The sequence below is a fragment of the Megalops cyprinoides genome, chromosome 20 (assembly GCF_013368585.1).
Source record: "Megalops cyprinoides isolate fMegCyp1 chromosome 20, fMegCyp1.pri, whole genome shotgun sequence".
In the NCBI taxonomy this organism is placed as follows: Eukaryota; Metazoa; Chordata; class Actinopteri; order Elopiformes; family Megalopidae; genus Megalops; species Megalops cyprinoides.
In genome coordinates this window covers 27,025,544-27,042,500 of record NC_050602.1, presented here as the reverse complement: position 1 = coordinate 27,042,500, position 16,957 = coordinate 27,025,544, and the positions used below count along the sequence as shown (strand labels likewise).

At 45.1% G+C, this 16,957-nt stretch overlaps 2 protein-coding genes across 3 annotated transcripts; one reads left to right on the top strand and one right to left on the bottom strand.

Annotated features, from left to right (window-relative positions):
- Window positions 1–3,332: 3,332 nt before the first annotated feature.
- lsm4 (LSM4 homolog, U6 small nuclear RNA and mRNA degradation associated) lies at window positions 3,333–7,183 on the bottom strand. Its single transcript, XM_036553899.1, has 5 exons — window positions 7,157–7,183; window positions 6,355–6,396; window positions 5,791–5,889; window positions 4,635–4,818; window positions 3,333–4,225 (listed from the first exon to the last, which is right to left on the bottom strand). The coding sequence occupies exons 1-5, from the start codon at window positions 7,181–7,183 to the stop codon at window positions 4,128–4,130; spliced, it is 450 nt and encodes a 149-aa protein (XP_036409792.1). The 3' UTR covers window positions 3,333–4,127.
- A 721-nt stretch (window positions 7,184–7,904) lies between these two features.
- On the top strand, window positions 7,905–15,851 carry LOC118795794 (pyroglutamyl-peptidase 1-like). Of its 2 annotated transcripts, XM_036554526.1 has the most exons (5): window positions 7,905–8,046; window positions 11,110–11,162; window positions 13,810–13,926; window positions 14,504–14,736; window positions 15,103–15,851. In XM_036554526.1, the coding sequence occupies exons 1-5, from the start codon at window positions 8,013–8,015 to the stop codon at window positions 15,293–15,295; spliced, it is 630 nt and encodes a 209-aa protein (XP_036410419.1). In that variant the 5' UTR covers window positions 7,905–8,012; the 3' UTR covers window positions 15,296–15,851. The 2 variants fall into 2 exon arrangements, with proteins under 2 accessions (XP_036410419.1, XP_036410420.1); XM_036554527.1 differs by lacking the exons at window positions 7,905–8,046; window positions 11,110–11,162 and adding an exon at window positions 12,263–12,324.
- The last annotated feature ends 1,106 nt before the right edge of the window (window positions 15,852–16,957 follow it).

Here is a 16,957-nt window from a genome sequence, read left to right as displayed (position 1 = left end):
ACATTTGTTATTTGGGTTAGTTAGTCATTAGGTAATAAAGACATGCTAATTAAATTTGCTGTAATATTCTCCTGTCTCCACCATCTAATGTCCACTATTTAAAACTCAAGTTCAGTAAGCTTCATATTACACTTGGCAGAAACAGGATCCGTTGTTTGAATTTAGAGGTGAGAAGGGTGCAGACACTCCCCCTGTGATCTGCAGCCGTCTGAAGCGATATGAGGCTGACTGCATCTCAAACAGACGACCCTGAGACCAGACACGTGTCCTCACCGACACTGCTGCGGACCAGAACGTATCGTCTGTTTACCGAAAGACCTTGAGAAAAAAAGAACAAATAAATAAATAAAAAAGGAACCCAGATAAGAGCAGGCAGCACAGAGTTTCTGTTGGGGAGGAGGAGAGCTGAGGGCAGACAGGGCGACAGGGAGGAGGGTGAGAAAAGAGAACACGGAATGAAATTCATAAAAAAAAAAAAAACATTTTCATAATTCCATCTCTTTCATGATTAGTGGGAGGAGAGCAGGTGACTCTGTGCAGACCGCAGACGCTTGGTGTGGGCTCTATAAATACGCCGGGGCTGCAGGCTGGCGAATTGGTGCCCGGCAGTAAAAATAACCCATTTTCCTGAGGGAGCCGATGACGTCCACAGCCTGCCTGCATCAGCAGCGGAGAATAGCACAAGCATCATCCGTAGCCACGGTTACACTGGCATGGTGAGTGACGCAGAAGCAGGTGAATGGGGGGGGGGGGGGGGGGCGTTGTTGCTGTGGAGGGAAGATGCGTGGGCGGAGGGAAGAGGTGGGGGCTTTTTTTAAGGAAAGGCAGCTAAATTCTTAGCTGCTAGGCATTTATATTTTCCTGCATCTATTCCACAGCAACTGCTGCTGACTGGAAACAGCCTGCTCCACAGACAGAGCTTCAGAAAGACACCGCAATTCACATATTCACATTCTCTGTGTTCATACACAATATGAATTTATAGCTTTTACAGAACAGGAATGCCCTGTTCAAGAGGTAGAGAACTTCAGGGATCAGAGGATGCAAGAATAAGCTGGAAAAACAAGGAGAAAAATATTTTCAATGGTTTAAACCACTGATGTAAGATGAAGTCTGCTTTACATTTAGCAAGATAAAAAGCAACACACACACATTCACATGCGTGTGCACACACAATGACACGCAGAACACAGCACTACCGAAGCTCCTCGAGATTTGCCTGGAATGTTTATGACCTCACAAACAGGTTGGAACTGATCAGCGGAGAGTTCCATCCCACACAGCAGCCCTCAGCTGCCTTCATTTCTGACAGTGAGGACAACCGACAGGTTAGCTGCAGAGAGCAGGTGTGTGTGCACGCGTTACAGGGCAGGAGTGTAAACAGGGCTTGTATTTTTGACACGGAATGAGCTCAGAGTAATAGCGCTTGACTGCTATGACAACCTTTGCATCATAAAATGGGTATGAGAGTAACCCTGGTTATGAAGGCCATTTCCCCCTCAGGCTGGAAACTCTTCCCTCAGAGTGATGTCGAACAGGCAGGGGCACTCTGCAGCCAGTCAGTGCCAGACCCAGACAGCCTCCAGACCCTTCCCATGGCTCATACCCCACTTCACACACCCAGGGTCCCACAGCCCCGAAAGGACATCCTCCAAAACCACACCAACGAAACTGGTCAGCCTGAAAATCCTGTTTATGAAATGTTTCGCAAGGTCCCAAATGTACCGTTTCGGAGAAAAAAAAAGCAAAGAAAGCCATGCGTGCGTTAACCACAGAAGGACGGGAACAGTCTTCCTGGCAGAATGCCAGCGTGAGAGATTGTGAAAGAGGTATGCTAAATATGTCTGAAATTGTTTACAAGCCTTTCTTAATCCTACATACAGGATCTCCCAGGGAAAGCAGGATAGCCCCAGCCCTGGGGAAGGATGGGCACAATCTGGACTGTGTGGGGAACATGTAGAGCTCTTTTATTTTATAAATTTGGCAGACGCGCTATCCAGATTGACATTTAAGGCTGTTGCGATACAATACATCTAGTGTATTTTTGTAAGAGCTGTAAAAACAAGGCTATAAGTAAAAAGCACATGATGGAAAATAAGTGTCAGGCAATGGGAAATAGTGCATAAGCCTCCCAAACCAAAACTATGATGAAAGTGTACACGATGCTTAAAAATAATCATAAAAGCTAAACATGGCCTACCGATGAATTGAAGCTGTTACCATCTACAAGCATACACCCACAGTTGTGTTAAAAGCAAAAAAAGATCTAAGAATAAAGTCGTCTACCAGTTCGCCCATACAGTTTGAATTTTTAGGTGTAATTATGACAGCTCTATCAGTATCTAGCAGCAGTGTTGCTGAGTGTGGGGAAAATGCTCTTTATTCCTTTGTCTGTCACGAGTATGAATGTAGTTTCTCACAGCACTGAAAAAGACTGACTGATTAGCAAATGTTCAGGTCTAACCAAATAGTTTCACCCTGCTCAACAAAAGCATTTCCAGTATGGAATCTGCCTTGTAATCACTTTCAGAAGTCAGACACCATAAACTTATGTCAGGAGACCTGAACAAGCTAGTTTGTTTTTTTTTTTTTTTGAGGACACAAACTTGTCAGTTCTCATCTACACCCAGAGAGGGGGGACACTCCTTCAGAACACAGCGTCCCGATATCTGACCCCTCCCTGGGTGCTGCTGGGTTTTATTATGCAAACAGTCTTTAAACACACACAGAACCTATGAGTCATTCCCCAGCCCAGGGGAGAGGATCTACACCAACAGAGAAACAGCGCAGATGCAGACACATCTGAAATGGGAGTGCCCCCTGTGCGAGCACAGCACTATGCCACCCCTCTGAGCGCCGTTTCTCTACCAATCAACCCGTCCAACAGGTTACAACCAGACCTAAAATATGTGCTCGGGTTCAGATCCAAGTCCGCATACCAGATTTCAGCGATAAGGCCCGACACCATCAGCCTGTTCCAAGATATTTGGCACTGATCCGCTGGTGAAAAGGCAGTTTCCATAACAGAGACGTTTAATCACGTTTACATTAAATGCAGTTTCTCGTACCTCACGTCGTTCGTTGGGAAGTGCAGCTGACTGTTCACTCCAGTTCTGATATTAGCATAAAGTACCCTTGCAGAACACTGTCACTGTGATTGAGGTATTATAATTTAACATTGTCCTTACAGGTCATTGTTTGGTACCACATAAACACTCAGATTTAAAGCAAAGTTTCTTCTAAAGATTGTAACTAGACTTCCGCACGATTGTATGATACCATATTAGCCTTAAGTGCCTCAGTATGCCAGAGTCTGCTAAATGAATACAAAGAACAAATCTGTCCCTGGGTGTGAGGGTAATACTGAGCTGCAGACTGAGTCACTGCTTTGCTGTAGGCACAGAGAAATCCATCTCCAAACACAGGCTGGTGCTCTCCTCATTTCTGCTGCTCTGGAAACACGCGTGGTTTGGACAGTAGGCAGCTACCGAAATGAGTTTCCATTCACTAAAACAACTGTTTGAGTTTAACAAAAAAAAACATTGTTTATTGTTCTTGTTCTTTTCCCCCCTCATGTAAAGAAATATTAACATTATGGGCTCCTTTTTCCCCCCTAAAAAAATCTCTCAATAAATGAGTGAATAGAAGGTCAAACTATATGATTCACGCTTGAACTGGCATCATCTCCTCAGACAATGAGCCTTCCACCCTGCAGAGCAGGGGTTAGGAACGCTTAAATACACAAATATACAAAGCTGACAGAGTCCCAGAAGTCTGATTAATTACACATAAAACAACATCTTCAATATGCAACTTCATACCAGCAATGTTTAAAGTGTCTGAAGAACCCGACAGATACGCACTTTTTAAATTGCTTGTGAACCAAATTTTTTTTCTTTTGAAAATAAAAAGAGAACTCAAATGTATGTGCCAGTGTCCGGTACTGAGTGATGGGTGCGGTGCGGTGGTGAGCAGGCAGAGACAGCCGGGGGGCCTGGGAGGTCCAGGCCGCTCCCACTGCGCTCTCTCTGGGCTGAGGGCTGCCCACAGCAGGCCCGTCGTCTGAGCCGGGAGAACGGGACCACGCCCTCCTTGCTCCGCCCCTCTCACGCCCACCCCTCTCCTCTTCAGTGCTGGTTCTTCACGCCCTGCGGTTTGCCAGGCCTCTTCTCCTGCTGGCCCCGCCCAGCCCCCGGCACACCTCGGCCACGCCCTCCAAACACGCCTGTCGGGAAACAGCCCATCATGTTAGTGTTGGCCTGCTCACGAAAGCACCGTGACATCTGCACTAACACGGCTTTGTGGACACTAATGCAGAAAAACAAAACAACAGAATCCTTCAGTGATGTCTAATTATTGAAGCTTCATCCACCTTTTCCCACCAAACACATTAACTGAGGTTCTGTAGTCATCTGACTTGCAGGGTGCTGGGCGTGATGCTGGGGATATGACTCTTCTCACATCATGCAGACTCTTACACTACGTTACAAACTAATACTCATACCAATGCGAGTGTAATTTCAGTAATTCATCTTCCTGCAGGGGCCCAAATCTGACAAATTTCTTACAGTCTACATTTCTTGTGTCTGCCCCCCCCCGATGTGGTGTTTTCTCCGGGGTGCTCTTCCTCGTACCTCTGCCAGGGCCCCCGCCACGCCCCTTCTGCTGCTGCCGGTTCTGCTGCGCTCCGCCCCGCCCGCGGCCTTTAGACACCACCTCCTCCTTCACCATGTCGATGATCTCATCCGGGATGCGCAGGTACTTGATGGTGCTGCCTCGGATGTAACACTCCGGCATTCTCCAAAACTTATCTCCGTCCTTAGGAGCAGCACCGCAAACACCAAAATCAATCAGGAGCCAGAAGCGGCCGATCCACAGGGAGGGGCGTGCTGGTGCGGCTCTGCTCCTGGCAAAACTGAAGTGCTGAGCATGTGTGCCACAGTGTTCTGCGATTTAGCTCTGCAGAGCCACCTAGTGGGCCAAACGTTAATGTGCCTCGGCACTCAAAATCTTAAAATCTGCAAGCATTTAACTGCAGATAAAAACATGCAAGAGATCTCTCCATTAGAGCAGCTCTTCATTTTCCACTCTGGCCGTGAGGCACAGAAAAGCCACCATTTACAGCAGCAGATCTGCTGAACTCAGAGGCCTTCCTGGAAACGTTTATCTGCGTATATAATTAATTCATTTTTCCTCTGTGTGGACATGCATGGTTCCTTCAGGACAGACGCAAAACATTCATGCTGCTGTTTTTCCTCTCAACTTGTATAACAAGTGTTACTGAATCTGAGCATGCATTTTCACACATTAACTCTGACGGAGTGGGATCGTGGTAGTTTTAAAGCTGTTCTGGGCATGATACACTGAACCACGCAAACCCATCTGGGCTTGCACTTCACAGACCCTAATTAGCTCCAGTCTTGGACTAAATCAATTCTGGTTAATACATCATTCCTTGATAACTCCTCTAATAGAAGAAGAGGCTCATTCCCCGAGAGTCTGGCCCTTGAGGCTTCCTTTCCCAACATGTCACCCTTAAGGGCAAATTAGAACAGCAAATGACTAACATTTCTGTGTTAACCTTTCTCCCCCGCCCATGACATCAAAATTACTGGCCAAATGTGTGAGCCAATCATATGTCAGTCTTTGGGACTAGCAAGGGTTTGGAGAATACCCCTGGTGTTTAGATTGCATCGTTTATATACCCATCTCATTTACCGTATATATTTAACTGTGCACAAGCATATTTGACATGGTGGTAATCTAATTAAACCTTTATGAATGTTTTACCCGGGAGGTGCAGATGACTTCTCGCAGGTTGATGTTCATCCAGTTGTCACAGCTGACCAGGTGACCGTTATACGTCTCGCCGTTCTTCAGCTCCACCAACTTTGAAAGGAAACAAACACATCAGAACAGCTGAAGGTTTGCGTTTCATAGAAACCTGGCGTGGGCTTGTTTTCTCCTGTCTCTTTCGAATTATGTAAAGCAACATATGGAGAACTGTAGTTACTGTCCTTTTCACATGTTGCTGCCTTGTGGCCAAACCTCCGGCAGCAGAATGTAAGTCAGTGTAGCGTAGTGGTAAGGAGCATGACTTGTGACCACAAGGTTGCTGGTTCAATTCCTTCACTGCTGCTGTACCCTTGGACAAGGTACATAACTGGTTAAAGCACGAATTCCCATTGGGTACGGCCAATTTAAAGGAAAAGAAATTATGCAGCGTAGGAAAAAAAACTACCACAGACATCTACTAGCTCCGATATTCCATCTAACGAGTGGGTAGGTATAATTCAGTTTTAAAAGCAAACTCATCTGGATAACATAATATTCTGAAAATATAAGGCTGCTTACCATAGGATGGTTCTGTGCAGTCTTCAACAAAGACAGGGGCAGCTGTGAAGAACAGGAGAATCAGATGAACAGCATGTAAACGATGATCTGTGCGCGATGTTACTTGTCTTGTGAGATGATCATGAAATGTAACCTTTAATCTATAACACTACAGTTCGCAAGCTAGTTACCGCAATTTCACTCGCAGATACGTAATTATAGGTATCTTTAGAGCTATACTGGTCGTTAAATTACCTATTAGCCAGTTACGTGACAATGAGACGTGACGCACAGCCGCGGTAACATTAGAAATAAGACCAACTAGGAAGCTAGCTAGCAAGCAAGAGACTAAATAACTACCATCAGCTGGCCATATAATGTTTGCTAACGAGTTTGCTAGTTATAAAACAGAACAATTACTTTCCCACTGGAGGGCACATTTCACAAGCTGCGATTTCCCCGTCTCGTACTGTCTTGCTAACTAGCCCAGCTAACATGCTGGTTGATAGGGGGAAGAAAGGCATTCACCATCTCCTAAACCCTCGCTATCTAGACTGTTCTGCAGTAGATGATCTAGTTGGCCACCTACCCCAATATGCACTCCCAAAAATTTAAACTCACCATTTTACCGGCTTTTTCAAATTTCACACAATACTCAGGCCAGCTAGGAAGTTTACAACCCCGCTACTCCTTGTCGCTCGTTTTCGTTTCCTAAACGCAGAGTTTCAACAAGCGCAACATAACGTCTGTGCGATGCTTCTTCGCCAATGACATGGTTCAATCTATGCATGTGCCTAACTCTATCCAATCAAAATTACAGGACCGGAGAGTCAATCGCTCCGGCTTTCATGTTCGGTTGCATTTCACAGTCCCAATTTCAAAATAATATCACAGTCCGGCCGAGGGCGCTGTTTGAGCGCTTTATTTCCTATTTGTGGAGGCACGTACTTTGATTGCGATTACCTCTGAAATTTTCCCATTGAGAGATATTTTGCCATAAAAGTGAACAGGTGAAAGCACTGTCCCAAACTGTACATGTACAATAATCCCAATAGGCCTTAAACAGGTCTTTAGAAAAGAAAAAAATCTTAAAGGCAGTGTTTCGAGTGTGAATGAAGTTTGAGTATATCTTTAATATTCCGCAGAATATTAACGAAACTAAAAATGAATACTTTGTGGAAATCCCGTCATGCAAATATGGAATTTATCAGGATGTACAGGGAAGATTCAGTTTGCTTTTCCTTCAAGTCTCAAAGCAGGCAAAAATACGAAGCACCGGCATGGATCGGCGCATTAATAGGAGAGCTGGCAGATCTTAAACGCCACAGCTCAATTGGGATATGCGCGTTAACTAAAGTAAATATTTCAATTACTCTTGCTAATTGTTTAAGAATGCTTTTGTTGCATTCACCATCCCCGTCACTTTCATTTAGACTAGTGCACTGGGGACCCAGCCAACGCTAAGGCGTTAATGCGCATGCGTGAGGATCAACATGATCCCGATCAGCTGAAGTGCGTCTTCGACGCATGTCGCGGTGTCGAGGGTGGAGCTCAAACTAGAGCCCGTCCTAAAAGTGAAAGAGGTACAGACTCCCAGCTGGCTACTGTAAGGGAAATCGCGTGTTTAATTAACACTATAAGTAACACGTTTAACCCAGTATAGCTGCGACTGGACGAGGATGGATAACAGCAAGAGGACTGTGATAGTTACCGGTAAGGGTGCTTGCCGTCAAGTCAAACTCCTGCTTCAGGGAGAGAGTTTGCTCGCCTGTGCTGACTGGACAGTTGAGCGTTTCACACCAGCTAGAACAGCCACATACTAGCAATTTTATAAGCTAGCTAACTAGCTTGCTCTTTAAACAGCTGCTCAGATGGTTCGGGGGCTAAACACGGTACAAAGCAGCCAGCTAGCTACCTATCGTACAAATGAAATCATCTTGCGGATACATGCAGCCAACACAGATTTGACAGTCAATAGATAGTTAGCTTAGTCTTGATGTAATGACACAGTAGCAACTTGCTTGCTAACGTTCGCTAATTAGGTAGGGGTAATCTAGTTACATGTTCAACAATGTAGCTGGCTAGCTAGCTCGCTAGCAGTCACAAAGGTTGCTTTGTTCATTGCTGTCTGCGTAGCAACCGGTTTTCTTTTCTTTTTTAAGTAATGGAGATTAAAGGTTCAGTGTCTTGGAATATGGCAGTGATCGGGTTTCTCTCATGTCGCACTATTTTGCTCGCTTCTAGAGCAACTAGTCAATTGACTTGGCTTAGAAACGGAACTTAGAGTAGACCATACTCGCGTAAAATTATCATTTGAAAAGTATGTTGCAGCTCTGAGCAGAAAGTCATCTGAAATGCCAGTTGTGTGCAGAGCTGGAGAAGTAACAAGTTTGCAGTAGTGTGGCACTTTGCACTTAATGGGTATGACACAGCTAGATCATTTCTATAAAGGACTACTTTGCTGTTTTTACTGCTATTGTAACACATTAGGGGAAATTTAGCGTATCTGGGAATTGCTGTGTTGTCATAATTTTGCCACATTATTGCCCCTTTGTCCGAGCTGCGACGTGCAAATATTTTTTTTGCATCTTTCTATATTTGAAAGAAGACACCTCAGAGTCGTCTGCTGCCAGTTCTATCGCATTCGTGAGATACAGAATAGGGAAAGTTTCAAGCCAGGTCGGATAAAAAAAATGCGGATGTCTGGGAACAGCACAAAAGCACAAAAACGAGTCCACATGTAGTTTCCGAGTCTTCTTTTCACCTGCAGGGGGATATAATTTACCTTGAAAAAAGAACGAATGTTCCGGGACATGTTGTGCAAGCACGCTCATTAAGACAGGTCACCGACAGACAACTGCACGCTTCCCTGCGGAGAGGGACGGAGCAGTACCCCGCAAAGCGTGCACTCACTGTGCGCTTACTGTGATAGTGGCGGTTTTATGGTAATGTTGCTCCGAAGCCGTGCCGGTAAATCATGAGGCGATCAGGGGTTTTGTAAGAACTTGTTTTGTTATAACTTGCACATCACTTAGTCGACTTGTTACTTGAAGATTTTAATGCAAATATGAGCGCATAGATAAAATCGGTGTTTCTTAAATTAAATTAGGAGTCATGTTTAACCACATGAATAATAATTAATAATTATTGATGATTAATGCATAGTTGATTTTGAACCTCATTCAAATCAAATGCACTTCATAAGCTCTGAATCATAGTGTTAGATTGAGTTGTTGTTTCCATTGCAACCCCAAATATAGATTTTATCAGCGGAGTGAGGTTACCTAAGGAAATATTTTACCTTTCAGAGAAAACCGTGTTGGCAGAAGTGAGGATATGATTATATGATGCTTATGGTGGGGTCTCTGGCGGAGATGACCGCTGGCCTGTGACAGAAAGGCTTGCCTTGGTGACGTAATCATTCGTGGCGGTGAGAGAACTCCTGGAAGCTATGCAGTAATCTTTATTATATATGAGTGGGTTATTTACTACAAAAACGCAAGGCAGTGCCAAATGTTTTGATAGGTTCCAAAAGCCTACCTTGATATTCAATAAATGGTACCTCATTTGTTGATTCATAACATCGCTACCGCTGTCATCAGGTATATTGTACTTTCTCAAGAAGAGGGTGTTAACACCTGCAATGGCCCTCCTGAACACTCAGGAGATTTTGGGGATCCATGGCTCAGACATTAGTGATTTTTATTTTAAGTTTGGCATGTCCAATGGTTTCTCCCCCATTTTCTCCCTATTCAAAGTGCCCAGCTGTGTCACAGACCAGCTTTTTACACACCACAGTCCCCATGCCAAGCTTGGGCAGATATGTGCAGCTATATGCAGGCAGGTTGCAGGTGCCCTATTGGCCAGCACAAGACAGGCAAACCCTGGCCGACCTACCCACCCACATATCCTCGACGGCACATTGGGACTGTAGGCAGGCCATGCAGCTCAGCCTTGCGCTTGAAACTGTAAGTGCTTTTGCTGACTGAGCCACTCGGGAGCCACACAGTGTTTTGGATGGCATGCTGCTCTGAGGCTCTATGCACACACGCCATTGTCTTCACTGTGGTTAGTGACTAGTTAAATGTAACTGTGTCTCTCCATGCATTATGAGAAAATGATCTGTGTTTATATAAATTTTTATCATCACCAGAGAGTGTGAAGATTAATGCAGTCCAATATACACATATCTGCATGATACCTACCCCCTCACAGATATCAATAATTTGATACTGTAAGTTCCTGTAAGATCCTGTAAGTCTTGGATGAAGACGTCTGCTTGGATGCTTCTCTGCGGATATTATTTCCCCTGTTTTAATTGAAAGTAGCAGCCAGGCCTTCATGACATGTGCTTTTGGAAGGTGGTGCTTGTTCGAATGGCAGAGCGAATGCATTCTGTGCTGTTTTGTTTATTTGTGAAGAACAGAGACTTTTGACTGATACCAGTAGATGTGCTAGTGTCCTAAGTGTGGTGTTAAGCAGCAGAGAGAGTGACGATGAACGTAATCAATAATGAAAAGTTACTCATTAAAAGTGTTTGTCGGTAGTGGATTTCAACCTTTAGACTCACGCATGAAGACTGTGGTGGTGACGTGCTGTAGGAGCACTAGGTGCCAAGTCTCCTGCAGTATTGCTGAAATTATCCTGATGGAAGATAAGGAGTTATAGGGAGGGAGGGAGCTGTGCGTTTGAGTGGTTCAGTACGATTTTGTTTATGATTGTGCTGTCAGGAGCTGCAGATAAGTGTCTGATCTTGCTTCCTAATTTATTTTTCAGGGTTTGGGCCTTTTGGAGAGCACACAGTCAATGCCAGCTGGGTGGCAGTGCAGGTAGGAGCTGCTCAAAAAGCACCAAAAAACAACAGCACCTGCTAAGAGCTGTTAGGCTGCCTCGGTAACAGGTGGAGGTGTTAGGCTGCCTCTGTAACAGGTGGAGGTGTTTGGCTGACTCTGTAACAGGTGGAGGTGTTAGGCTGCCTCTGTAACGGGTGGAGCTGTTAGGCTGCCTCTGTAACGGGTGGAGGTGTTAGGCTGCCTCTGTAACAGGTGGAGCTGTTAGGCTGCCTCTGTAACAGGTGGAGGTGTTAGGCTGCCTCTGTAACAGGTGGAGGTGTTAGGCTGCCTCGGTAACAGGTGGAGGTGTTAGGCTGCCTCTGTAACAGGTGGAGGTGTTTGGCTGACTCTGTAACAGGTGGAGGTGTTAGGCTGCCTCTGTAACAGGTGGAGGTGTTAGGCTGCCTCTGTAACGGGTGGAGGTGTTAGGCTGCCTCTGTAACAGGTGGAGGTGTTTGGTTGGCTGTAACGGGTGGAGGTGTTAGGCTGACTCTGTAACGGGTGGAGGTGTTAGGCTGACTCTGTAACGGGTGGAGGTGTTTGGCTGGCTGTAACAGGTGGAGGTGTTTGGCTGTAATGGGAGGAGGTGTTTGGTTGGCTGTAACAGGAGGAGGAGCTAAGCTTGCTCTGTCAGTGGGAGGTGTTCGGCTGGCTGTAACAGGAGGAGGTGCTAAGCTGGCTCTCTCAGGGCAGTGGTGTGTGTAATCAGGTGATTTTACACTTGGTTCCCCTTCCATAGCAATGGGAGAGTGATGCCTCATAACATGCTGTTCGCTGACTCAGACGGACCAGTCAAGACAATGTTCCCTGCAGCACAATGCTGAGATTGTGTGCAAGATACTGTGACTGCTAACTCACGATGGCCCCACCCGTGTAGGGTTGCATTACCTCTGCAAACACATACACAAGCACCTCTATTTTCAAAGCAAAGACACTTCTAAAAGTTATGAATTAATTAATGAAGCGCTCATTAAAATTCCAGTTTTCTAAGCCATATTTAGAGGTGCGGACAAGGCCTGTCAGCTGTTTGACAGCGGCTCACAGCTGGAGTAACATCATGAGTTCATGTTTGTTTTATAGGTGAAAGTGCAGGAAGAGGCCAGAATGTCTGATGGTAGGTCCAGGACGTGCTGTGCTCTTAGTAAAGGAGTTTTTGCTGGTAAGCCTGTTTTCTGGCATCACCATAAGGGATTGTTGATTTTGTGAGAGCACGCCATAATTGGTGGTAAACAGCGTAAAGCTGTGTGCCCTGTGACAGTGACAGTGTTTTCCACGATGGCACTGAATTTCACGTAAGGTGAATTTCGGGGAGCTCCAGTGATTCAGCGTTTGTACAGCTGCTTGCGAAACCCTGTTGAAAGCACTTCTTGCGTGTTGCTCAGGATAAGACCGTTTGTCAGGTGAATAAATGTACACGCATAGCATCTTTTCTTTATGCTAGGAAAAATTGGGTGAGCGTTACGCTCATATATGGGCTGATATTGAATAGAAATAAAGTTTTTATTTCAGTTGTAAAGTACTGGAGTGAGGGCACAGTTCCAGTGGAACATCTCTTGGGTGATAGGAGTCCACTGTCGCGGATTGATGCAATGTGGAATGCAGAAGGTTGTGTTGCTTCAACAGCAGATGGAAAATTGAAGAGGTTTACTGAACAGGGGAAAGAGAGAGTTTGTGCTTCTGTTTTCCAGGAACCCTGTGCCTAACTCACACTGCAGCCAGCAAATGTGCCGTGCAGTTTCTGACTTCTCAGATCACTACATTAAAAACATATGGTTTTTCTAGCCACAGGGTGATTGAGCAAAAGCGTATATAAGCCTTTTATCACATGGTGGAAGAGTTTGAAAGTTTTTTTCAGCATATGGCAGTTGTTTGAACATTTGAAACAGAACATACATTTGATCTTTTCCTAATTCAGTTTTTACAAGAAGAAACAATGGTGGGACATTGGCAGTGAGACCAAAGAAGGGTGACCTGAAACATTAGGAGCACCGTTTAGATCTAAGTGTCTAATTCTGAGCCATCAGATGTGTTGCAGAATGTCACGTCCGGTCAGGTCTTTGTTTTCTCGTTGCCTTTTGTGTTGGGAGTGGGTGGAGGTGCAGCTTTCCTCCTGACACCAGGCCTTTGACTGTGACGTGTAACTGAACGCAAAGCTCTTGTTATCACAATCATCTGTAGACATGAATGACTGTGTGAATGTGTGTTCATGTGCGTATGAGTGATAAGGGAAGATATTTTGTAATATCCTGTTGATATTCCAGTTTTATTTTAACTGAAAGAGATGGTAATCTCTCAGTAATTCTGTTCTTGTATTTTATACACTTTATACACTGACCCGATTCAAACTTGATCATGTGATTTGTGTTTGAATTGTTTTCTGAAATGGGAAAAACACAAGATGAGTATAACAGCATGAAACCAGAGAGAGAGGCAGGGACAGGGAGAGGGCAGTGCACGGCCAGGGAGAGGGCAGTGCACGGCCAGGGAGAGGGCAGTGCACGGCCAGGGAGAGGGCAGTGCACGGCCAGAGAGAGAGCAGTGCACGGCCAGAGAGAGGGCAGTGCACGGACAGAGAGAGAGCAGTGCACGGACAGGGAGAGAGCAAGGCACAGCTCCTTGACTCACGGTCCCCTCCCCCACACAGGAGCTGAAGAAGCTGGGCCTGGGACAGGATGTGGACCTGCATGTGCACGAGGTGCCTGTGGAGTACCAGACCGTCCAGAGCCTGGTACCATCACTATGGGAACGATACCATCCACAGGTACCGACCTTGTCTGTGGCTACTGACATAGCAGTAGCCAGCTTGTTTCAGCTGACTGCTATTCACTGAACACATTTACAGCGAGGCATTAATTTTACTACAAATTCATAATTGCACTGTGGACATAGACAAAGATGCGGATCAAAGATTTCCCCAAGTCTGCTGCAGCTGTGAGGAAAGAAAGAAGGCAGGTTATGAATCTTTAGTCACTCTGCAGACGCACTTATCCAGGGCAAATAGCATAGATTACACTCTCGTGTTACTCACTCACACGGTGGGATGTTTACAGAAACAGTGCTGCTGTCCGGCAGTGTAAAGACAGTGTAACACGCTGTCCTGATAACCAGCTGAGGAGCAACATGAGAACTACGATAAACATGATAACCGCCATATACCCTGCAGTGCCGGTCAGCTGTGAATATTTTCCATTTGGACTAAAGGCACAGGTACCTCCTGTTGCATCCACATCCAACTTTTGTTTCATCTTTGTCCTTCCTCTTTGCGCGTGTGTGTGCGTACGTGTGTGGTGCGCGCGTGCGTGTGTGTGTGTGTGTGTGTGTGTGTGTGGCGAGGGTAGCTGGTGGTCCATGTGGGCGTGTCAGGAATGGCCACCACCATCACCTTGGAGAAATGTGGACATAACCACGGCTACACAGGCCTGGACAACTGCAGCTTCTGCCCCGATACTAAGTGCTGTGTAGATGGCGGGCCTGAATGCATTGACTCCGTCATCGACATGGACTCTGTCTGCAAGAGGGTGTCAACCTCGGGGCTGGGCGTGGCGGTGTCCGTGTCCAAAGATGCTGGCAGGTGGGTATGGCTCTCCTCTCTGCAGGGGAAACTACAGAGGGGGCGTTAATCACAGTGTGTTTATGTGTGTGAGAGAGAGTCTCTACCACCCTCATATCAGAGTGGTGTAATATAAATATTTATAAGTTACTTAAAGGGTAATATGTTTTATTCAAAAAAAGTCTGTGAGGTCATTTAAGGAAATTAAGCTGCAATAACGTATTTACTGTTTATATAAAATCTATGCTACAAAATGCAAAAAGTGCTTCTAATTTGCAGCTGTGAAAAATGTTTTTAATAAAAAGGTGGACAATAGGCGATACGTTACTGTCAGTCCAGGACATGGCCTTGCCGTCCTGAGCTTTTGTGGCTGTGTCTCCCTGCCAGGTACCTGTGTGACTACACCTACTACACCTCTCTGTACCTGAGCCAGGGACGCTCCGCCTTCATCCACGTGCCTCCGCTGGGGAAGCCGTACAGCGGGGAGGACCTGGGCCGGGCCCTGCAGGCCATCGTCCAGGAGATGCTAGAGCTGCTGGGCCAGGCCGAGGACACCATCCCCTGTGAGCACGAACACTGAGAGGGACACGCCCCCTCGCGCCTGCACCATGGCAACAAACCCCGCCCCAAAGCCCAGAGGGATCGCACTTAAACACAACCAGTCTGAATAACTGTGATGTCATTTTGGCCTTGCCCACACACGGCCGTCCAGTCCTCACGCACACAGTGGTGTGGCCCAGGAGGGAGCAGCCGAACCGAAGCAGCATTCCTGGGCTGTGTGGCTTCTATTCTTTCTTTCTTCTTTGTTTGCTCACTGAATGTCTTATTTTTGGTCTGTGCTGCACCCATGTTTTTCTAGTTATAGAGTTTGTAAATTGCTGCAGGGACCTTTTTAGTACCTTTCCTTAAACTTCTGGACTCTCAGCAACCAATCTTAGGCAATCCAAATTTTACACTGCATTTCACGTTCTGCCCGATATTTTCATTTGCTCTATGTCTTGCTCCTCAGTCCAGTGATCAGAGATTTTCTTTCTTTTTTGTAGTTCAAAGGAATTCACTTGAAAAGTGAGCTATAGAATTCTTTGTGGAAACATGGGTGGAATTTTTAAGTAATTCTCAAGTGTGCACATCTCAAGGCAGGCTTAAAAAATATATATATATATATATATATATATATATATGTATATCTATATATGTTTCATGGACCGTCCTTAAATTTGCTTCCTTGATGTTCTGAGTGTCAGTCGTTCATCCCGCGGATTTGATGAGACTGCCTTTGAAACATCAGTTGTTGATTTAAATGGTTAGAATTTAAATGTGGAAAGCAAACTTTTTAAAAGAGCCTACTCTTCACCTTCAGTTGCTGTGGAGGTTTAAATCAGGGAGATGGTTGGTGTTGTAAAATGTTTCACAAATTTAAACTCAAAATTGTATATTTGTATTTCTGTGTTAATTCAAAAGGAAATTATTCTTTACGTTATTAGACTGTTTTCCAGGTGTAATTACACGTGATTTGCATCAGTCACCATTTTATTACATTGGATTTATGGCTTTCAGTTTTTCAGCTTCTGCTTGTGGTACTTAATGAGTACTCTTGTGTGACTGTAAACCTTACATTGGTCTAAATTAGAAAAAAAAGTATTTGGACCAGTACTCACACCTCCAATTTTCTGCTGTGAATGAACATTCAAAAAAAAAAGTCATTATTCATGTTGTAGCATAATTTACTTAAGTTTTCTTTGGACACTCCCCCTTCTCTTTTACTGGACAGAAATCTACACAAAATTTGATGAGTCATAATCAGGCACTTTTGTGTTCTCACACAGTGAAAACATTTTCAGTTCCAATCAAACTCCAGTTCAGTAGTCATCACACCTGTTGAACCTGGTAGTATAGTAGTAGTAAGTGGCAGAAGAGTGTAATTTGATCATCTGTAGTTCTCCTGTTTTGAAGAGTACAGAGCCAGCAGTATAGGCTGCTTGTGCAATATTGCCGATTCTTGTTTATGCACTTCCTTGATTGTACCTTCTGGAGACTGCACGCACGCTGGTTTTATGTTGTAGTACCCCCTAGTGGTAAAACTGTGTGATTACCTGCTGCACTTCACCTGGCTGGACACTCTTTTTGTTGTGGATCACTGGAGTTGAATAGCTTCTGCAAAAAAGTGCTTACAGTTCAGGTTTAAAGGGCAGGGAGTAATGTTCCGCTTCATAAATGTTTGATTTTATCAGTGAAAACATAC